Genomic DNA, 24,324 nt, shown 5'->3' on the forward strand with positions numbered 1-24,324 from the left:
TTTTTGCACTGAATCGATAAATATTTTTGAAACATTTGGCGCGCCGTATAACACACCGTCTATACGTGTGAAATGCACTGTTATTGTCTACATTTGAATTCTTGTCCGGACCAGAATGCACTTGGTGACAATACAGTCTAAGCTGACGATCTGAAAACTTTATCTGAATATTCTTTGAGGATTTAGAACAAGAAACTGCAGCTGAAATTACAAACGAAAACAGTGAACAGATCAGCAAAGCTACAGCTACTTGCCCTTTAATATTCTAGCCATGTTGTTATCAGCATCAGACTACGGGTAGGATTTACAACCAACATCAGGGCGGCAGTGAATATATCACTACAGACTTGTAATCTGCAGGCGTGTATATTTCAATCACAGTACAAGGAAAACGTGTAAAGCATTGCTACGCTGCACTTCGGTGTGAAAGGAATACACACAACAACCACAAATGTGAAACTTTCTCTTCAGGCGTGAAATTTCACCCAAGTATTCGCTTCATTCGCGATGTATCACGGTGATGGGCGGGAAAAGAACGGCTAATCTCTGTCGAATGGTTTGTAGGCCTTTCACTGGCGCGAAGTTAGAGCTCAGCAGCCGCCAGCCGGTGCGAGATTAAGAGTCTACCGGTGACAAATAGTGATTAATTCCAGTATTTCCAGCACGGGAGAGAAAACTCTAGGTATTTTCAATGCTAAGGAGATTATCATTCTACTTTCTCATATTGTTTCCATGGTAACATGTGCATTGACATTTTCAACCGGGGAGACTAGTTCAGACAATGTCAATGATATAATTTGTTCCCGGCAAGGGAAATCTCGCCAAACGGGTGACGACTCTCTTTTTTCATACTAGTAACTTGGTAATGTTCAAATCTATGATGCAGGCGACACTTTGACAGTATTAGGCCTATAAAAGAAACCAAACGTTTCAGGCATGCCCGGGGAAAGTGCCCTAACGCGAGTTTCTCATAGATCGATGATGTTCTCGCTACAGCTATGACGTGCTTTTACATGTTATAATCACAAAGTAAGTGGAAGGCGTTGCTTCCCGAAAATAGGAGAGGTCAAAGGTAAACGTTTAGGTTTTTTTAGGTGGTTTTTAGCTCCCATATAATATGCATATGTATATATGCAAATGGGAGGTATTCATATAAGGTGGAAAAATGTCGTCTGTATGTATGTATGTATGTATGTATGTATGTATGTATGTATGTCCGTCCACATCAAAAACTCCTAAACCGTAGCACCTACTGTCTTAGTATTTGGTGTACAGGTGCACCTAGGGGTGGAGATGTGAATTTGTTCAAATGAACATGTCAGTGCCAAAAATATGCAAATGAGGAGGAAAAGGAAAATCCTGCAAATGGCTAAAACTCAGTAAGCAGTCGTCAGATTTGGGTGAAACTTGGTATGCAGATTTCTTTGTGTTTTCTAAAGTATGTGTGCAAAAATTGGGATGAAATTTGCATGTTTGTATTTTTAGCGTATTTTTTCAGTTTTTAGTCAAAAAATCTTGTTCTCTGAAATCGCTCGTCTGATTGCTATGAAACTTCATATTCATGTTCCTCAGAATGACCTCAGTCATGCTTGTGCAAATTGTATTGATATTGTCATATTTGTAATTTTGGGGCAATTTTCCCAATTTTTGATAAAAAATTTTTTTATCCAAAAACTACTCATTTGATAGCTTTGATATTTGGTATACAGGTATCTAAGATTAATCCCAATATAATGTATTGAAGGTATGTTGAAACTGGCAATTTTTTTTTATTTTTGGGGCAATTTTTGCTTTTTTTGGTCAAAAAATTTTTCTCCTAAAACTTGTGATCTGGTAGCTTTGATATCTTGTGTACAGGTTCCTAGGGTTTATGTTAATGAGATATATTTAAAATTAGGATGAAATCTGCAATTTTGTATTTTGGGGGGCAATTTTTCTCATTTTTGGTCAAAAATTTGTTTCTCAAAATTTACCAGTCTGATTGCTTTGATATTTAGTAAACCGGTTGTTAGGGTTTTTGTTAATAAGATATATTGAAATTAAGTTGAAATCCGGAATTTTGAATTTTTGGGGCAACTTTGCGAAACTGTCAGTTTTACTGGGATATCTTTCATTTTGTATTTTTAAGATTTTTTTGGGTAATTTTATACCTACTGGAATTAAGAGTATATAATGTGGTGATTTAGTAAGCATTTGATATGGTTAACTTTATTTGGTGTTGAAATGCAGTAAAAAAATCCTGGCAGATTTTGACACAATTCCAAACAAATGCCAATAAAAAATTCAGCCAGAGAAGGTTTGACAAAAAGAAAAGGTGGGAGAGTGGGGAAAAAAGAATGTACAATGGATCGGATAAAAAAGATAATGTACCTCATCGATCTTCCAGACACCATCCCTTATCAAATGGTCCACCCCGATGTATTTTTGTGCGTAATTAACCATGCAGTGTATTTTAGTTTAAGATGTCAAGTTAGGTAAGGATTTGAAAGGAATAGTCAAGTTCACCACAGTTTAACTTTATCTCTTGTGTCATCATCCTTGTGTACTTGGTTAAGTTTGTAAGTTGTTCCAGATGTGGATGCACCAGCTGTTCTGGAAGAAAACAATGTTTACTTTTCCCTGTATAGGGTTTTCTGAGTAATGATTTTATGTTGAAATTTCTCCATGTATCTGGTGTATGGGCAAAGTGTAAACATTGGTTGCATGTTATGTATTTCAGTCCATGTCAAATATTGTAAATGAAAATCAAGAACAGTTTACTGTGTGCTTGTAAAAGATAACATATTTGTCAATACATAAACTGCCTTGCAGATTGATTGTCTTAAAGATTATCACAGAAGTAGAAAAGGAAAAGAAACTAATCAAATTGCTTTAACATATTCACTCTCAGTGCCTGTATAGGCCTATACTTAACTATTTTATCATTACATTCAGCTGTTTGTTATATCTTTATCACTCTCCATGGGCCAAGGCACACTTGGGGTCAATGTCATCACTCTGTGCCAGTCTGTGTATGTCAGTCTGTCTGTACATGTATGTCCATGTTTCATACAATTGTTAACTTGTTTTGATAACTATATGGGAGCGAATAGTGATGTTGTCACTATTTTTTGTTGTTATGGGATCAATTTGATGTGATAGGATTCTAAACTAGTCCAGTAGATGCTTGAAAGGGCTTGTTTTACAGACCACATCCTGCTGAGATCGTATAGGAAAATCACAAGTTGTGAAAACAGCAGACGATAACGAGACCTTCAAAATCTCTTCCTGCAAATTCATTGTAAAATTTGTAATGGCCCATTTAAAGAACTCGTACATGCAAGCTAGTGGCTAACTTGGCCTAAATAGAGCTTAGGGATTTTATGGGCTGGACAAAAACCCCATTCGATATGAGTAGGACCATCAACTTATCCTGCAGGCATGCATTATCGGAGGCGTTGTTCTCGGTGATTGTATGTGGTAAATTAAATCGTAAAAATATTCCCTTGCTCTATGCCAAAAAGGGGTCATTTGACATTCAAAAAAACACGGAAATGACTCTCATACCCTTTCTCTCTGAAAGAAATACACAATTTGTTCAATTGTCCCTCAAAGGTATTTTCTGTTTCATAAGAAAGGGTACATTTACTTTGACAGCCAAGTAGAGAGATTTTGGCAAAATCTTCACCGAAATAATTTCAAGCGCATTCCCCTTTTAATAAGATAGTCATTTGAAATGATTATATCGCCATGCGTAGTAAGAAATGCAGAGAATTTTACATAATAACTCTGGAAATTTAATTGTTTTATATAGTTCATTAGCTTTGCTTTCAACAAGATGCGATGTCTCAGAAATTGCATAACATTTTGTCCTTTCAACTACACTTTGAATCCGTCGGCTATACCGTTCAAGAAGACGGTCTCTTGACCGAACGATGTTTGATTGTCCGTCCTCGATGAAGTAGGTGACATTTCAAATACTTCAAAAAACATATGCTTTCAAGTTTCGCCCCGCCGACTCTCCAATAGGTCTGAAGGACCAGTGACACACTCAAGACTCTTTCACGGTGCCGTCAGAAGTTTCACTCTCATTGCCGAGTGTGAAAATCGATCATGTTCCTCACGTTCTGTCTCAGAAATGCTGAATGGTTATTGCCAGGCCTTGTGAGTTATAAACCAATTTCCAGTCTATATATCGTTGATTCGCTTCAGCACATGGGCTGTACGCTTTCTCTGTGTGCACAGCGGGTCTTCACCGAGACGACGACTCGAGTGCATGTCTGCGTTTAAGAGCTCTCATATCTTGATACTAATTCGTTTTCAGTGTTCTCATGGACAAGTTAAATAAGTATACTGATTAACTTAGGTCCATTTGAGGGACGAAAGATTTATTCCTGGCAGAGGAAACAGTATACGGTTTAATTGTCGCTTGATTTGTGGCGTCGATTTCAAGCCTTGGTGGTGATGACGGCTTCTATGGCACAGCGCTAATGCACGGGACATAAATCTATTCTCAAAACAACTACTTGCCTCCATAGCTTTATAGTTTTTTATCGTTGTTTCCGATATTTGTTGTCGGTAATGACGACTGATTGTCATCCCCCCGTGCAATTTCCGTTATTGAAGTTTCCTAATCGCTGATTTTAAGGACCGTCATCCCGTCGTCCCAGATACGCATGACCTTCTCATTTACTACACCGATCTATTGGATCTGTGATGTCATTTCCTCGACAGCACTCTTGATGGCGCTCCGTTTCCGAGGTGAAATATTGTTGCTGTCACGGAAAGCCGAAAAGAAGACTTTTCGACAATTCTTTTCAGATCCCTTCCATGGGTTATCTATATCATCTCTACTGATAAATTTAGTTTGGTAGGAAAATGCGAAATATCAATTCTGATATTGAAAATTGGCTGTAAAATGTGTTTTTCGAAGATGATTCTTACTGAGATTGTACCTAGCAGTTTTCTCATCATGGAAGGGCACGAAGTTTAGCAAGCCATTAATGAGTTAATTCACCTAGGTGTAATAGTTTTGTATCCCCGTCAAATCCCCTTCCCACCAATTATTCAAAGTTATTTCTAGGTGCAAACACAATTATTTCCTAAATTACATCGCCCTTTACACGGCCAGGTGGGAATTTGTTCCGAGGGTCGGAGTCAGACGCGGTCTTTAGCTTCGTTACGCCGTGGGAGTAATAACATGCGTGTTAGAGCAATCACCTTGTCCGGGGCTTGTTTGCATTAATAACCAATTGCCTAATACTTTGGACAAGCATTATGCTTTAGATAAGGTTGTGCAAATAATGCAGAGCCACAGAACGATGATATACTGATTAATAAATGGCATGAGCGGAAATGTTTTCAAAATACAGAAATTACTTGGTAGATTGCAAAGATACATCAAGACATTTTCAAATCTGCCGACTCTGGCAGACGACATCGATATTGGCTGATTGTACTTTCAGCTTCCATGATAGTTCGTTCAACTATTACTTAGTTGATTTTTATGATTTTACAAAATGCCAAATCTTCATATTGGTGACCTTCCATGTTCCATTCCTTTCCATTCCAAAGCCTTCGATTACAGATGACATTGAAGTAGGTCTTATCATCACGCCAAAGACGCTTCGCATTACATTAACTGTCGAAATAATACACTAAGCTTATCTACTGATGTGTGCACAGCTATGATATTTGACATCAGAATTGTGTCCATTCCACATGCTTGCTGACCGATATTGTATTCTAGAGGGGCCATGTACTTGGCAGAGTCGGGCTGACTGTTTCCGAAACTGACCGTATGATGCAGTGTGTGCGATGTTTGTTAAATGTTGTGTGTGATTTATTGAATGATGAAGAAGTGATACTAGATTCTGGAATGGTTTGATTGTCGTGTCTCGTGCAGTTTATAAGGGTCTGCTGGTCTATCTCCATTTTGGAGAACCCATAGGTCACTGAACAAACGTGCATAGTTTCATTCAATTGCAATTTTAGACAAGGGTTTGAAAAGCCACATCTGGAAATAAGACCGATAAAACGAAGAAAAGAGCTACAGTTACTTGTTTTGAGCTCCACCAACTAAAACTTTCTGTATTTTCACGATTTCACTGTTCAGCTAATTACTGAAGAATAGATACACAAGTATTATCAACAACAAACTGGATACACAAGTATTATCAACAACAAACTGCAATTACAGGGACCAATTTTAGTAAGATCGACAATAAACGGGTGCCCTACTCGACACTCAAAATAGCACTGCCTGCATGCAGATATAAAACAATTACAAAAATGAAAAGAAAATTGAATATGGCTGGAAAATCAAAAAGCAGTAAAAAGTTTTATCTTAAAAGGTTCCCTTTCTGTCACAAATTAATGTCGTTGTGTGCTTTACAAAGTGCTTTTTTTCTATACGAAGCATTAAAAGAATGTCTGAGAATATTATATTAGATACCTTCAATCATATTTTCACCAAATCTAAAATGACAACATTTTTAGGCTTGATGAGTTCCATTTTGACTTTATTATTTGGGTGATCATATGCTATCATATATGTGAATATTTACAACATACACGCATCGTGGTAATACTAAATATATCATGGACATTACGAAGTTGCTCTAGGCCGTCACACAGATATGCAATATAACATTGAGGTTATTTTGTATATGTACGCCTTTCTCTCCAACCGACAGAACGTCACTGCTTGCCCTTTCGTTATTGATGAGATTGTTTTAATATTGTCAATCGACTAAGAGGCCGTAATTTCCTGAGAGCGACTGTCAGGATACCTGTTTGTTCTATTACATTGAGCAATGTTTTTATGCTCAGTAGACTATCGATGAGGAACTATCTTATTATTGCAGGATTAAAGACCCGACTGAATCATAGATTCTTGGCGAGAAAAAATATTTAGATCACAGCGTGAAAGCACAGCTGACATAAAGTACAGGCTCTCGCCCCCGGGTAACAGATGTCAAACGAACGATATATATATATATATATATATATATATATATATATATATATATATATATATATATATATATATATATATATATATATATATATATATATATATATATATGAGTAATATAGAAGTACCGTTACTGGGTTATTTGAATGAAGTAATATGCGTACATGCAGTTAGAGTGTGATCTGAGAACCCTTATGAAGATTCTGTAAAACGTCCAAGGTGAAACTTCACTGTTCGAGTCGATGAATTTTGAAAATGTCATTTATAGCGATGTGTACGATGCCTTGTTCAAGCTCTTTTTCAGTTATTATTATTACAATGGGGATATATTGTATATCCTAGCAAGTTATCCATTCATTTGCAAAATCACGGCATCTAAAAATTATTATTAGGTTTTAATATTCTGTTTAAACGAATCGTTTTGCTTCATTTTAAATATTCTTGTAAACTTGCTCCAGTAAATATCCTGAGACAGTCCTGAACAAGCCTTGTCTTCATATAACATTAAAACTCATTTTTTTCTAAATTATCAGAATTTTTGACTGTCCAGCTGTCTCGTAATGTTCATGACTAAAATCTTCTAACTCTCGAATCAGATCGTGTCATTCAAAATTAGCAATAAGAAATGTTACTTTCAAGACGTGTGACACGCACTCACACAGTCAGACAGAGTCAGTAAAAAAGCACCGTTTATATAATATGATTGCACCAAATTATCATTAACTCTTTCCTTAACTTTTATGACTATCTGTTGCTGAAATCGGCTATTTTTGACAGATCATCACACATGAACTTTGGCCTTCAACTTCTCGACCGAAACGCTAATTCATCGAACTGTCATTTTTTTCCAGGCGCAAATACTTCACGACCAAAATGAGACGGCGGATTTCACCCCGGATATCACACCGGTCATGTTGGCCGCCCACAGAAACAATTACGAAATTTTAAAAATGCTCATCGAGCGAGGGGCTTCCATTCCAAAGCCACACCCTGTCAAGTGTGGCTGCAACGATTGCAAGAGCAGTATAAAGCATGACGGACTTCGACACTCGCGGTCAAGGCTTAATATTTACAAGGCGCTAACCAGTCCCTCCCTCATAGCCCTGACATGCGAGGATCCAATACTGACGGCTTTCGAACTGAGCGCCGAGCTCCGGAGGCTGGCGCGACTTGAAAACGAATTCAAAGCGGACTATGAGGCGCTTGTGGCCCAATGCAAAACATTTTCTGAGGATTTGCTCGACCAGACGAGGGGATCAAAGGAGCTAGAAGTGCTTCTGAACAGGGATGAGACATCTCCCGTCGGGTATGAGCCGCTTAGCAGACTTAAGCTTGCAGTGAAGTATCGACAAAAAGCGGTAAGTCTATAAAATAAGTGATTTTTTCCCTCACTATTATACTGAATACCTTTGGGAAATGGGAAATGGAATAACACATGGTGAACTCCAGGTGACTTCATAAGTGAGGTTAATTGTCGCTTTCCATGTCTCGATGAGAGCAAACAGGCTGGGTCAAAACACTTGGGGTGGCTTCAATTTATCTGGCATGAGCCAACACTGCCTTTTTGAGTAAGTGACGTACATGCACTGTACGGAAGTTTACTCTATTTACACTATTATATTGAGATAGTCGCCTGGCTTTTCTCGGCATCTGAGTTACTACAAAACAGCCTATTACTCAGAGCGGTCTGCTGATGTTTAGTTCTGCAATTTATTGCATCTCTTGTATTTACATGCCCACAGACTTGGAGCAAATCTAACATTGAAAAGAAAATCGCAAAATTGTGTTAAGACAGAAGGGCTTTCCTCGGAGGGAAGACTGTTGAGAATTATTTCTGATTCAAATCGTAAATATTTATTGTGAAATAATTAGTACACGTACGGTAGTGGAATGAAGCTTTTTCATTTATCCCTTTGTCATGACAATTGTAACGTCAATTTGCCGTGATGATGAGTGAATACAGAGGTTGCGGACCATTTGGAATTCACACGTTGGTCAATCAGAGGCTATTTGCTTCTCTGGTCCAAACTTCTTTTGCCCTTGACCTACACCTTTCCCCTTTACCAAAGATAGGGAATACTTTAAAACTTTCCTCGGGCCAGGTATTGGCAACGGTTTCAAACTTTCAATCCTAAGGTGTTTACCTACTTAAACTTACCACCTCGACTGATTGACGTTTTCATATTTCGTTTGCTTGCAGTTTGTTGCCCATCCGAATTGTCAACAGCTTTTAGCAGAACTTTGGTATGAAGGACTTACAGGCTGGCGGAGACACCCTGTGATTCTAAAAGCCTTTATTATTATATGCATCGCATTAGTATTTCCTGTACTTTCATTGTGTTACCTGGTGGCGCCCTGCTCCAGAATTGGCAAACTTGCCCGTCTTCCATTCGTCAAATTTCTTTGCCATTGTGCCTCGGACTCGGTGTTTATTGTGTTGCTAGTTCTTGCGTCCCAATCCATGGAAGTTTACGCCCAGCGGAAAGATTTGAGAGGGCCTCCACCGACGGAAATTGAAATCTGCATTATGGTTTATGTCGCAGGTAGGTTAACCCCCGCCTCTGTATATCTCAGTAGTAGGTAGCAATACTGCTACCACAGCTCTACTATTCATATTTTTGGCAATTTGCCAGAATCGAAGTCAAGGCCGACAACATGCTAGTTTAGCACAGCATGAACTAGGACAGGGCGAAGGACAACAGTGAATAGGGCAGTAATTAAAATGTGACGTCGTAATTTCGTCATGTGTACTGTGCGACATTTGTTGCGAGAAGCACGTTCAGGGACAATGACGTAAAGTCGTGAGGGTAGAAACTACCTCCATGGTACAATCAAATCAGAAATATATTGGCTATTGATTAAAATCTGATTAAAATCTGTAATATGGCCAGAAAAATCATCTCAGGTTTTAAAATGAATGCCAAATTTTAAAATTTTATTGCAGTTTTGCAATTATGCCGTATTCTTCCATTAGTATGGTAACATAGGTCTGCTTTTTAACGATTATTTTTTACTTGTTTGCAAGTCAGTCTACTCGAACATTTCATAAAACATCAGAACTGTCTCTTGCTCGTGGTATAATTAGTTGGCATGGGTTATTACACATATCAGTCATTACTTGGTGTATGCGTTTATGACAGGTGGCTCATTTTATGCTCAGTGAAAACACTGCATAAACTAATGTTAACATTGGTTATTATCTGTCCCTCAGATAATTACAATAGCTATCATTGTTTACATTAAAGAGACAATGTCAATTCGTCATTTACGTTGTGCCAATCTGGTAACTAACTTGTTAAACTCATATTAGTTGTGATCGACCCTAGAATGTTTTTTCAACGGTGTGATGTCAGTGTTGCTTTGAAATAAAACTGAAAATTTTTCACCGATCACGTGATTCACCCTACCATCTGAGATCCCTGAGAGGCACTTGGCGTTTCTTCCATCTGTTGAGAAACTCCGAGATTTGTAAGGTGAATGAACTGTTACAGAGAATAGTTGAGACGAAAATATAGAACTGGTAGTAACATTTTGTCTCCGTATTGACTTTATTCAAATGACATGATAAATTTTACTTGTTACATAGAGCATGGCCAGTTCAGTGGGTCCCTTACTGGCCTCAAACAAGTATAAAATTATAGTGCAAATAAGGTTGATTTTTTGACATTTATTCGCCATTTTTATGCTTTCACTTAATTTTGTAAACGTATTTTTATAGATATTATGAAAAGACAATAATGATATAGTTTGTAAGCAAATCAAGAACATAGTTATTAGAAAGCCAATCTGTGATAGTGCTTGACGAGTAGAAAGGTCGGTTGGCAATATTTATGGTTGTGTGATTTCTCCTTGTTCGAAACTTCACCGTTATTTTGAATCGTCAAACTTTAAAACAGTAAAATGACATTGTTTAAAATCCCAACAAATTTCTGGACAATCGTGTCGCCGACGACACTTTTCAGTCTCATTGTCTCTCTCTTGCAATTATCAACTTAGCTCAGTAAACGCACATTCTTTCAAGGGATTACTGGTGGCGACATATCAGTAAGATCGCCATTATATCGGTTATGCCCTGACCCCTGACTATCGCATTCACAGTGCCATGACGAACACGTTTATCGACTGCTTGTAAACCATCAACACGTCGCTCGAACAGCGTAGATGAAATGCCATGACTGTGATTCAATCCATGAATACAAGACGTGATATTGTGGTAATGCAGACAATTTCGATTTTAATCTAGAAACCCTTTCAATTTTTAGGATATATCTGGGCAGAAATAAAGCAACTATGGGACAAGGGACCAAATGAATACATGAAAGACTGGTGGAATTTATTAGATTTTATAATTAATAGTATGTATATAGCAACGATAGGATTGAGAATTACGGCATACATTCAGGTAAGTGTTTGCGAATCTTACCGAGTCACGTTTTCGCTTCGGTTGACCAAGTTAACAATATCTTTCATCTCCTTTGACGGGGTGTGTCTGACGGGGTGTGTCTGACGGGGTGTGTCTGACGGGGTGTGTCTGATTCGTAGCGTAAAACGGATATTTGTTTTGCTTTCTCAACAAAGCAGTAAGTGTGTAGCTATGCGGGTGACCAGCAGGCTGGGCCCCGTATGTCAGACTGAAATGGGGAATTTGAATATCTGAAAAGCGCAAAACTAAGACAGAGGAAGGCCCAAAGTAGTACATTACCATTTTCCGCCAAAATGCTCAGAAATTATGATGTAGGGCTTTCTATCGTTTCATATTATTTTTGGATGAATGATGCTGCAGCACGCGTTATGAATGACCTGCCATCCGAAAATGGTTTCGCGACAGCAACCAAATGACGTCACAACAGTACCCACAGGAAAATTGTTAAGTCCTGAAACAACTTGGCGGGAGATAGACGAGAGTTTGATAATGGAAAGAAAGGAACGATAATTCCATTAAAAAAGCTAAAAAGTTGAATACGTTTTCCATAACTTGGTAGTCTAAGATTGAATATGAGGATACAAATCACCAAAACTGTCAGTATCATAATTGTAATGCTGATGATGATAGTGACGTCGACAACAATGATGATGACGGTGACGATCGCGATAACGACATGGCAGTGTTTTTCACTATGGTTGACGATAATGATCGTTGGAGACAAGCTTTTAATGGTGACCGCCATGACTATCACTTTGGTAATCAAAATTATAATAACGACATTTTTTTCAAATACCAGGCCCAGGATGACACAGATACGGTGAGCAGGGATAAGTGGCACGCCTGGGAGCCCACACTTGTCGCAGAGGCGGTCTTTGCTGTTGCAAATGTCTTTAGGTGAGTGTTCCACAACCGCTCTTGACTAAATCAGATTGTCTTTTCTACACTTTTTGTAGCGAGTTCTGTATATTCTCATATAAAACTTGAAAAGTACAACAGCAAGCCGATCATAAAAAATCGTGATTTAAACGGATAAAAAAGCCGCTCTTTTTTTAGTTTTTTGGCTCCTTTGTCAGGAGATTATCAAATAGGCTGATTTCTGGTCGTCATCTGTCGTCGTCGGTCCGTCCGTCCGTCAACAATTGCCTTCTCCTCTGAAACCGCAAGTTCGATTGCTTTTAAATTTGATATGCAGTTCACTTGGGGTGACCTCACTTAAGTTTGTTCAAATCGTGGTGAAATTTGCATATTTGTATTTTAAGGCAATTTTTGTCATTTTTGGTCAAAAAGGCTTTAAAAATCTCCTTCTTCAAAACAACAGATAAGATAGCTTTGATATATGGTACATAGGTCTCCAAGAATGATCTATTTCAGATTTGTTCAAATTGTGCAGGAATTTGCAAATTTGTATTTTTACGGTAATTTTTGTCATTTTGGTCAAAAAATTTGTTTCACCAAAGCTGCTTGTCTGACAGCTTTGATATTTGGTATACAGGTTCATAGGTATGAGCACAAGTGATATATTGAAATTATGATGAAATCTGCAATTTCGTATTTTAGGGCAACTTTTGCCATTTTGGGTCAAAAAATTTGTTTCGCAAAAACTGCTAGTCTATTAGCTTTGATATTTGGTACACAGATTCCTGGAGGTCATCTTATTTATGACGTATTAAAACTATGATGAAATCTGTAATTCTTTTTTGGGCAATTTTTGCCATTTTTTGTGAAAAAAAATTGTTTCTCAAAAAGCACTCGTCTGATTGCTTTGATATTTGGTATACAGGTTCCAAGGGGTTATTTTAATGTGACAATTGAAATTATGATGACATCTGCAATTTTGTTTTTTGGGGGCAATTTTTGCTATTTTGGTCAAAAAAATTGATTCTCAAAAACTAATCGTCTGATAGCTTTGGTTGACATGTCCTTATGTATGATCTTAATATGATATGTTCAAAGTATGATGAAATCTCCAATTGTGTATTTTTGCAGCCATTTTTGCCATTTTTCGTCTGGTCACTGAAATGAGCTATCGAAGATTTCCACCTTCTTCATAAACTCATGAGTCAAAAATATTTATTATCTACATAAGACAGCGAGCTCTATCAGCCACTAGGTCTCTTGTTTCATTATAATTTTGTTTGATATGAAAAACAGTTTATATTGATTGACTTCTGGAAACATGCTGAAATACTGGTCAACTATGCACAACCTCAACCCTGCTTGCAACCAGACAAGATTAAACATTCATTGAAACATTTAAGGTCTGTACAAAAAAAAATCAAGTTCAGTGCACAACGCTCATGCTTTGCTGAATACACACAGTACACTATTACAGTTAGTACATAAAGTTTGGACCTTATGTAATCTTTTGTTATGAATGGCTGTGCCGTTCATAAATACAAGGATAGCAGTTTTCCCTTACATTGTGGCAATGTTTATGGAACAATCCATTTTGTCTAGAAGTCGCAACCGAAAAATAATCTGTATGCACTCAGCAAAGCGGTAATTTTTGGCACTTGTGCAGTAATGTAACGTCGTCATTTTGTACACTGAAAGACTTTACGCAAATAATCGATGTTTTCTTGATACAAAAAAGGTGAAAAGGACGACTTGGCCCTTTAAGCATCTGTAAGTATATAAATTTTACAAACCGTTACAATAATGCCGATCGGAACATAGGCCCCGCCCTTTTGAGAATTGGCCAATTTGAAATAAATATCTATTTCTCCTGTGTTTATTTCACAGTTCACTTCGAATGTTTTACTTATTTACTGCCAACGCACAGCTGGGACCTCTCCAAATATCACTGGGCAGGATGGTGGAGGACATCTGCAAGTTTCTCTGCATCATTGTCCTGGTACTTGCCTCCTTTGCCGTCGGACTCAATCAGTTGTATTTCTTCTACAGCGAAGACGGAGATGTAGACGGGTGCAAAGGCATCACCTGTAAAGAACAAAATAATGCCTACAGCACGTATGTATTATTTTGCAATTAATCAAAGCTTGCCGAAAGGTGTATCTCGAAAACGAATGCTGTATGTGAGGACAGTGATGGCGCAAACTTGCTCCAAGAAACCGTCAATTGGACAGTGCCGTAGTGTTCTCAATGTTTCAATGACGGTCCATCTTCATTGTCCACAAGAAAACATGATTTATGATAATAAAATGCGATAAAAACGTCGCTTGTCAAATCTTCCTTGGCTTATGTCATTTAGTGATCCAATTTGATATTTACGAAGGAAAACATGACGGTCACCAAATCAAGTGCACTGGTTGAGCAACATTTGTCACGCATCTCTTTTCGTGATATATAGTTGTTGTCGGGGATTTCACTCACTCAAAGTCAAAATAGCTGAGAGGTACCACGGGGAATCGTAATACTTTCAGTAACTGGAGCGCACACCAAGAAGTCAGTTGTAATCACCACTTCAGATCTTTATTTCTAAGGCAGAGCGGCACCAAGTCCATACTCAGGTTACAATGCAAAATCTCTTCCACTATTTTTTTTGTTAAAATTATTGGCTTTTTATACATTTCTGTTCTAAAATTATGACACAGCTATTGAACTTATAGTTGCTTTTTCACATAATCTAGCTAACTGAGATGTGTCGATTTCACGTGATGTACGTTCATTCCACGCGAGGTCCCTCATGTACTTTCAACGTGTGTGAAGACCTCTAAGTGGTCCCTGACTTCAAAGTGGTCCCCGTAGTTGTAATTGAACTGAAATTTTACGCAGTCCAGGGATTTTTCCATTCCTATATTTGCATAAAGTTGTTAAACTTTGTAACATTGCCAATACTAATCTGTTATTTTGGTCCTTTTTGATATATGCGCTCACTTTTATTACTTTTTCAAAATTCCGATGCATTTTACAATGCCAAACCACCCCAAACTGCGCGTCCAATTTTTTCACCTGGTTAGGGTGTCTCATATTAGCATCATGGGAGATTCGATTGCGCTGCACACGGCACGGACGAGACCAGCGACCGCGACCCACCGATCACTGTACGGATATGCGGATGTCCATATGGCCTAGCAGTTTACTGAGTGAGTACCAGCTCAAACAGTCATTAATTTCAATCTTGTTGCTCGACGTTATATTTCATACTCGCATACAGGCGTTCTGTTTACTGGGTAGCTCTGCATGGCAGGGCTGTGTGTTACCGGCGTTATACGGCCTCCCACCACATGTGTTGGGAGGTCGTATAACGCCGCGCCGCTAACACACAGCCCTGCCATGGCCATGCAGCAGAGCTATTTACTGGGTAGTTTGTTTTATGCTACGTTCCGACCATGGTTCCGACGTTCTGTTCCGTAGACTTTTACGGAACAGAACATCGGAACGTAACATAAACTACACTTATACAAACTATCCAGTAAACAGAACGCCTGTGTGCGAGTGCTGATTGTCTTCGTCCAAAATCAAATGACACTGTGAACTTACACAGAAACATCGCACAATGAATGAAATTTTTTTCTGGCCCTGCGTACGATGCTGTGTGTTTCCGGCGTTATATAACGCAGAGCTAGAACTGCTGTACCTCTCTCGGGGGGAGGGGGGAGTACTTGTTCAGAGAAGTGGTAGGGGTGTGCGGCCGCAGGTATAAAACCCAGGGCCCATTTTAGACCTAAAATCTCGTTGTTTTAGGACCCCATTTTAGACCTTTATGACCTTTGACCCAGGTCAACAGTCATAGCGTCAACATTTTTAAAACGGAAAAAGCAAGTATTTGCCCCGGCAAAGCCTACCACTGTAAGCTTATACTGCGTTTAGAGCTATTTTGTTGCTGGCCAAGCCATGATCCGAAAAATCATGAGGAAATACTAACAAATTTTGTGAAAGAAAATGCCTTTCACTCTCACCAAATTTTGGTCCAGCTTCTGCAAATTATCAGTCATCTGCAGTTACAGTCTGAGTGGTGTTTTTTTAAAATTACAATTCACAACAAACCTCGCTGTTTGTCTGTAAAGCAATACTACTTCATATGGCCATGGTCGACCTGAATAATACTAGGAGCAGTAGAGCCACTTTGTTTTGGTATTTTCTATTGGGCAAAAATCTGCCATATGTAGAGTTCTGACAAATCAGTGACAATGTTTTAAAACAAAGTCCATATTTACTTTAAGCCAGGGGGTCTCTGTAATGGTTCACCTGCCACAGAAAAGATATCCATGCTTATTGAGTGCAGCTCAGAACCCTGCTAGCGAGATGGGAACAGACTGTTGAAATTTGTTCTTGTGTGGCACTCAAACTGCAACCCCATTTTAGACCATGGTTTACAGTGGAATTGACACCCCCCCCCCCCATTTTGGACCAAATTGCTGAAATACCCACCCCATTGGGCGGCGCATATACATATTGGCAAGTAATAGAAGTGACCCCCCCCCCCTGACTGCTCTTTGCCAACTTAGATTTTTTTACCTGTCCGTGGTATTTTGGGGAAAGGGTTTTAAACACAGTTTGTCAGGAATTTATGATGATACTTGAAAGAATAGAAATATACTCCAACACCCGACCCTGGCCCACTAAGCCCCAAGGCTGTATCATGCACGCACAGGAAAGCAAATTTAGCACTTTGAGGCAGCCATATTGTCTAGTTTCCATGTGTTGAGTTCGTACTCTACATGCCTTGACATTGTTTTCATTGTAACTTAGGTCATTTCACATCATTGGTACAACGTACATTTCAGTGACTTTGAATGACAAAGTTCTTTTACGTCAAGGACTGTGTCATCAGTCTTAACTGATGTCTAGCTGTAAATTCAAGCTGTCAATCTAAACTGAATACAATATGTAGTGCTCATGGAATTTGTGTCCATACACTTTTGTAATATATTGTGGTTTCAGTCGGATTTGAACTCACAACATATAGCACCAGTCACCTAGCGCAGGGGCCATAGATAAAACCGCTGAGCCAAATCCCAATCTCAGCCTCATGTGTGTTCAGCACACAATTTGAGTCTTTACGGTTACACCTATAGTGTACTCATTTATGTATTTTGTTGTGTCTCCATTTCAATACTTACCGTAGTCATAATTTTACATATGTGCTTATACAATGAACAGACCTGCTTTGAGTCGGTTTTTAGCTCATATTTGGTGTGTATATAAATACCAAAAAGAGATTATATTTAATTTGCATACATTTTATCTTCTGATAATGATGACTGGATTGATTTGCTTACTGGTAATAAATTTTTCAATTTTAATCTCTCCAGATAACAGAGTTCTTGGAAATGATGTGGAAAGATCAGAGTTATCACTGCTTGCTGATTTGGACCATGCCTACACGTTTTAACAGGCTGAATAATAAACTGGTGACGTACTCAAAATTGGCGACCAACAGAAAAGTAAAAAAAAACAGTATTTCCCCGCACATACACACCATGATCATACCAGAAACAAGCATGATGCCATTTACTTAATGCACAACACACGAATGCCAACTATTTGTTGTAATTTTTATTTTCCTGTCATATGATTATTAGTCCCCAAGGACACCGTCCGGGGGGACTTATAGGTTTGGTCATGTCCGTGCGTCCGTCCGTCCGTGCGTGTGTCCGTCCGTCCATTCACACAGATATCTCAGAGACGCCTGGAGCGATTTTGTTCAAACTTGGTACAAGGATAGTACCCTACCTCATACAGATGCACGTCAATTTGTTTCACAATGTGATCAAATTTGGCCGTGTTAGAGGACTTTTTAGTTTACACCTTCATAGACTCCAATGTATAAGGCAGCTCTCCATACACTCCCATGTATAAGGCCAAGAAAATAAAAATTTAGTTTCTCATCGTATTCATATTGCAAAAAGGACGCAGTGACACAGTTTTTAGTCCCCACAGATAAAGTCCAGGGGGCTTATAGATTGGGACATATCCGTCCGTGAGTCCATCCGTTCACCCATCCGTTCACGCAGATATCTCAGACACTTTGACAAAATGTCACGTGACCTTGGTGACCTTTGACGTCAAATATACATATTTGTCCATAACTCAGTAACCACAAGTGCTAAACCTTTCATATATGGTATGATAGGACTCCTTATGACGCCACATTGTACCTCATTAATTATGTGCATATCTAATTTTGAGCGAGCCAATAGAGCTAGAGGTCTGATTTTTGGTATATAGGGATAACTTAGCAATACTATTTTTTTGACAAAATGTCATGTGACCTCGGTGACCTTTGACCTTGATTATACATATATATATGCACAACTCAGTAACCACAAGTTCTTTACGCTTCAATTTTGATAGGATAATAGACCTTAAGATGTCACATCTTGTACCTCATTTATTATGCACATATGTATTTCTTGGCTGGCCAATACAGCTAGAGGTCTGATCTTTTTTCCCGATTTAGAATCATAACTTAGACGTGCCTCTTGTTTCAAATTAGGAACAATGACACAGACCTACGTGCCCATAGATCTGAACATATACATGTACACTCCAGTGATACTTCTTAATGACCACATTTCCCTGCCCCATCAAGACTAATACTCCTATTACAAGTGGGGACTATGTCATTGTCAATGACTTGTTTTTTGAAATTCTCGGAAAATCTAAAATCATGTTAAAAGTTTGAATTTAAATGCTACTTCTTAGGCTATCGACAGTGTTGTACACTTTTTTGGTCTTTAATGTGTCTTACTTGAAGAAAACCCTTGGAAAACTGAGGATAATTTGAGATTGGTTTACAACACATTTGCTGCTGTATGGGGCTTTAAGGTTTGGCTGAAACAAAATAGAATTTTTTACACCAAAACCCCTTGTCTGACAGCACTGATATTTGTTATACAGGTTCATAGGGATGATCAAATTGTGAAATATTCAAATTTTGATAAATCCACAATTTTCTATTTTCAGGACAATTTTTAGCTCACATTTTGGGTATATGTATATACCAACAAGAGTTTTATGGTAGGTCAGCGGTGTCTTCATTTATGTATGTTAATATGTGCGGATGTTATCTTCGTGGACATTAAAAAACTCAAAAGCCGCAGAACTACCATCGTAGTATTTGGTGTACTGGTGCACCTGGGGATGGAGATGTGAATTTGTTCAAATGAAAGTGTCAGTCTTCAAAATATGATGATGAGGTAAAAAAAAAGAAATGTGGTAGAAAACAGAGAAAATCCAGCAAACGCTTAAACTCTGTAACGGCAGTCTAGATTTTGTTAAAACTCTGTATGCAGGATGTTTATGGTGATTTTCGTTAGTATTGTGGTGAAATTTCATTTTTAGCTACTATACGATAGTCTTTTGAAGCTATTGGGATGGGTATCTGTCCGGCATCCATTGTCAGTATGTATTATGTATGTCTGTTTGTGAGGCGTCCAGTCACTCAAATATCTTGATAACCGCAGTATTTACTGATTTGCTATTTGTTGCGTAGATGAAAAATATGATTTGAGAATATATTTTTTTTTAATTTTTAGCTCACATTTGGTATACCAATGTGAGGTTATCATATAAGCTGAATCAGTTCATTTGCATCCGATTTGCATGTCTGTATGTCTGTATATTTGTGGGTATGTGCAGATGTATGTCCGTCACACACAAAGGCTCTCATACCGCCAAAGCTACCATCTCAGTGTTTGGTGTACAGGTAGATGCAGGGATTGAGATGTGAATTTGTTCAAATGAACACATCAGTGTCAAAAATGTGCAAATGAGGTAAGAAAAAGTGAAATCCTGCAAATGTGCAGGAGGCATGCCAGTGAGAAACAGGCAAACTCCACTGATCTTGACTCATTTCCTGTCATTGTTTATGAACTGTTACATATTAACAGACCAGCTGCAACCATAGACAGTAGATGGGGGAAGACAGTTTATACTAAACTAAGAGGGCTTGTTTCTGCTATGCATGTTGCTAAAGTTGACCTCCAGTACCAAAAGTTAGACCTTAATACTTTTGTCATTCTTGTTTTTCTGGTTTAAATATTTCTTGTTGTTTTTCTGGTTGTACTGTGCAGAAATCATTGCCATAACATCAACGTAGAATTTTCCTGCACTGAACAGATAGAAACAACATTTATTGTTGATCATTGGTAACCCATACTGGTATATACCAATTCTGATCAAATTTGAGCGACACCGTATAATTGCGGTATTTTTTCTGAAACCACTCATCTGATTATTTTGAAAGTTGGTATACATGTTCCTCAGGATGACCTCAGTCAAGTTTATACAAATTGAATTGAAATTTTCATATTTGTAATTTTAGGGCAATTTTCCGAATTTTTGGTCAAAAAATTTTTTATTCAGAAACAACAAATCTGATAGCTTTGATATTTGGTATACAGGTTCCTCAGGTTGATGAAAATCAGTTTTATGAATATTGTGAAGATATCTTGAATTTTGTATTTTTGCTGAATTTTTGGTTATTTTTCTCATTTTAAGTAAAATTTCTTCTTTTCAGAAACGCTAGCCCAATTGCTCTCAAATTTGGATTGGATGTTTACAAGGGTGATACCCTTCTAATTGTTGAATATACGACGAAATTGGAAATATTACTGTTTTGGGGCAATTTTTGTCATTTTTGGTCAAAAATCTTAAAAAATATTTTCTTTTTAAAGCTCCTGGACAGACAACTTGTTCTCAAAATAACTTGTCTGATAGCTTTTTAATTTGGTACAAAAGTCTCGAGGGATGTTATTTGATAAATTTTCTGCTCAAATTGTTGGGAAACCCCCAAATCTTTATATTTTAGGTAATTTTCTCAGTTTGTGACCTTAAATGACCTACACCAACCCAGGATATGTTGCGAGAGAGTTTCAAAGGCTGTGAACATAATTTTGTCATATTTAATATCAATTTGTAGTAAAATTTGATCCAGAAAACAAAATTGAAGTAAATATTTTCATTGCAAACCAATTTTTTGCAACTTTTGCATGTTAAGACACATAAGAACTGATGAGAAATTAGGATCCAGGATAATTCCAGATGTTGTAATCCCCCCCCCCCCACAGTGGAAGGCATTTCACTATCTGTAACTGATTTAAGTGTTGTTTACATTTGAATGATAGCACTCATAGCATTAATTAAAACATCCCCAAGGTTGTAAATACATTTCCTGTCAGCTGGTTTTATGTAAGGGGTGGAACATTTGATATTCGGGAGGGGGTAGGGGCCAGAAGATTGATGAGGTAGCATTACTTTTTACCAGATCCCTTGTACATTTTTTCCCACTCTTTATTTTTCCCCACTCTCCCACCTTTTCTTTTTGTCAAGCTTCTCTGGCTAATTTTTTTGTTGACATTGCTTTCTGTATGTAGGATCTGCTTGTCCCGTTGCTATAGAAGATGATATTCCCAAAGACGACCTCCAGTACCTAAGTTGCAGACCTTATTTGCTTTTGTCATTCTTGTTTTTCTGCTTTAAATATTTCTTGAATTTACCAATTCAACCGAACGTGAGCACACTGTCCTTGACGGTATTTTTTGATATTGTTGAAAATATCCAAATTAGCGCCAAAAAAGGCGTTTTGGTAAAGAAATCTTCTTCATAATCACTAGTCAGACAGCTTTGTTATTTTGTATATAGGTCCCTTGGGATAACCAAACTTAGATTTGTTCAAATTGTAATGAAATATGCAAATCTTTACTTTTAAGGAATTTTTTTTGTCATTTTTGGTCAAAACTTTATTTCATCAAAACCGTCCATCTGACAGCTTTGATATTTGGTATTGGTATACAGGTTCCCACAGATGAACTAAATGTGATATCTTGAATATATGATGAAATCTGCAATTTTGTATTTTTGGGGCAATTTTTCCAATTTTTGGTCAAAAAATGTTTATCTCTGAAATTTCTTGTTGGATTGCTTTGAAACTTAATACTCTTGACTCTAGAGTTGTTTTTATATGATTTCTTAAATTGTGGTGAAATTTTCATCTTTGTGTTTTTCGGGTTTTTTTGCATTTTGGGGCAATATTTTGGTCAAAAATAATTTCTTTGAAGTAAATGTTTTGATTGGTTTGAAATTTGTTTTTAATGTATCTAGAGGCAACCTCAGTTGAGTGTCTTCAAATTTTTGGTGAATATTTTCATATAGGCATTTTGCGCAACTTTTCCCATATTTGGTCAAAAATCTTTTCTCTGAAATCCCTCTTCCAATGGCTATGAAACTTTGTATGCATGTTGCCAAGGGTAAACATAGTTAAGTATACACACTGTGGCCTGCCTCATCAAATCAAATGAGAGCCAAGTGTCATTGATGCTATGTTTTCCATTATTGATCGAAAAATCTCTTTCTCTAAACACTACTCATCTCATACCACTGGCTGATTTGTTCTCAGGGATAATCTTACTGTGATGTTCAAATTATAATAATATTTTCAATTTTGTATTAGTGGTAATGCAGCTTTTTTGACATTTTTTGAAATGTGCTATCAAAGTATCTATCTTCATAAACATATGTGTCACAAAAAGCTATTCTCTACATAGCACAACAGGACTGTATTGGCCTTTAGGTAATGTGCTTTTATTTTTGTGAAATTGATGCCCTTTATCTCATTTTTCCGGTTATTGAAAGTAGTTATTTTACTTTATAGAGAAAAACTGCTCTTGTGCTTTACTCTACTGTTAAAATTTATGTACAGTTAAATAAAGATTTTTTTTGGCTAAATAATGCTCAACGTCCATTTGTATGTGTGTATGAGATTGAGTTTATAAGACAGAGTTACTTGTAGGATTATTCTACATTTCTACTGATTTATCACACATTAGGTATTGTATTGAAAAACTACATATGACACCAAAATGTCCGTAAAGGTGTCCACGGAAATAACACTTGATTATATGCTCCATCTGCTATGTTCAGCTTCTTTTAAGGAAAATTAAAAATAATTGTTGACTTGAAAAATGTAACATGCAAGCTGTGAAGTATCAGGTATAATAGGCCTATAGTACACTTCCTTGGATTTTTGTCAACTTTTAGTATTGAATAAAGAAAATCAGTTTGACTCCAAAAGTGTCCTTTTGACTTCAAAGTGGTCCCCGGGAAAATCGAATGATTGTACACTCTGTCTGCTTTATTCAACTTCTTTTGCGTAATTGAAGCAATGTTCTAACTTGAAAATTGTAACATGTGACCTATGAAGTATCAGTTATTAATAGGACTATAGTACACTTCCTTGGATTTTTGTCAACTTTTAGTATTGAATAAAGAAAATCAGTTTGACTCCAAAAGTGTCCTTTTGACTTCAAAGTGGTCCCCGAAAACTTGGGATGATTTTACGGTCTCTCTGCTGTATTCCACATCGTTTAAGTTAAAGACAGAATGTGTTGACTTGAAAAATGTAACATGCGACCTGTGAGGTATCAGGTATTAATAAAACTATAGTACACTTCCTTTTTTTGTCCAACTTTTAATATTGCATAAGGAAAATCAGTTTGGCTCCAAAAGTGTCCTTTTGACTTCAAAGTGGTCCCCGGGAAAATCGAATGATTGTACACTCTGTCTGCTTTATTCAACTTCTTTTGCGTAATTGAAGCAATGTTCTAACTTGAAAAATGGAACATGCGACCTATGAAGTATCAGGTATTAATAGGACTATAGCACACTTCCTTGGATATTTGTCAACTTTTAGTATTGCATAAAGAAAATCAGTTTGACTCCAAAAGTGTCCTTTTGACTTCAAAGTGGTCCCCGGGAAAATCGAATGATTGTACACTCTGTCTGCTTTATTCAACTTCTTTTACGTAATTGAAGCAATGTTCTAACTTGAAAAATGGAACATGCGACCTATGAAGTATCAGTTATTAGTAGGACTATAGTACACTTCCTTGGATTTTTGTCAACTTTTAGTATTGAATAAAGAAAATCAGTTTGACTCCAAAAGTGTCCTTTTGACTTCAAAGTGGTCCCCGGGAAAATCGAATGATTGTACACTCTGTCTGCTTTATTCAACTTCTTTTGCGTAATTGAAGCAATG

At 37.5% G+C, this 24,324-nt stretch overlaps 1 protein-coding gene and 1 long non-coding RNA gene across 6 annotated transcripts in view; both read left to right on the forward strand.

The window, feature by feature from the left end:
- The window catches only part of LOC139130868 (short transient receptor potential channel 4-like), a 137,372-nt gene that overhangs the window by 100,503 nt on the left and 12,545 nt on the right, over positions 1-24,324 (forward strand). For all 5 annotated transcript variants that reach the window (XM_070696672.1, XM_070696669.1, XM_070696673.1 and 2 more), the window contains 5 exons: positions 7,807-8,313; positions 9,156-9,498; positions 11,218-11,357; positions 12,178-12,275; positions 14,124-14,351. In XM_070696672.1, the coding sequence (XP_070552773.1) occupies positions 7,807-8,313; positions 9,156-9,498; positions 11,218-11,357; positions 12,178-12,275; positions 14,124-14,351 (1,316 nt within the window). The remainder of the gene's footprint in view (positions 1-7,806; positions 8,314-9,155; positions 9,499-11,217; positions 11,358-12,177; positions 12,276-14,123; positions 14,352-24,324) is intronic.
- On the forward strand, positions 15,300-23,018 carry LOC139130869 (uncharacterized). The gene is made up of 2 exons (XR_011552003.1): positions 15,300-15,427; positions 17,600-23,018. It is a non-coding gene; the product is annotated as an uncharacterized lncRNA (long non-coding RNA).

Source organism: Ptychodera flava, chromosome 4 (genome assembly GCF_041260155.1).
Source record: "Ptychodera flava strain L36383 chromosome 4, AS_Pfla_20210202, whole genome shotgun sequence".
Lineage (NCBI taxonomy): Eukaryota > Metazoa > Hemichordata > Enteropneusta > Ptychoderidae > Ptychodera > Ptychodera flava.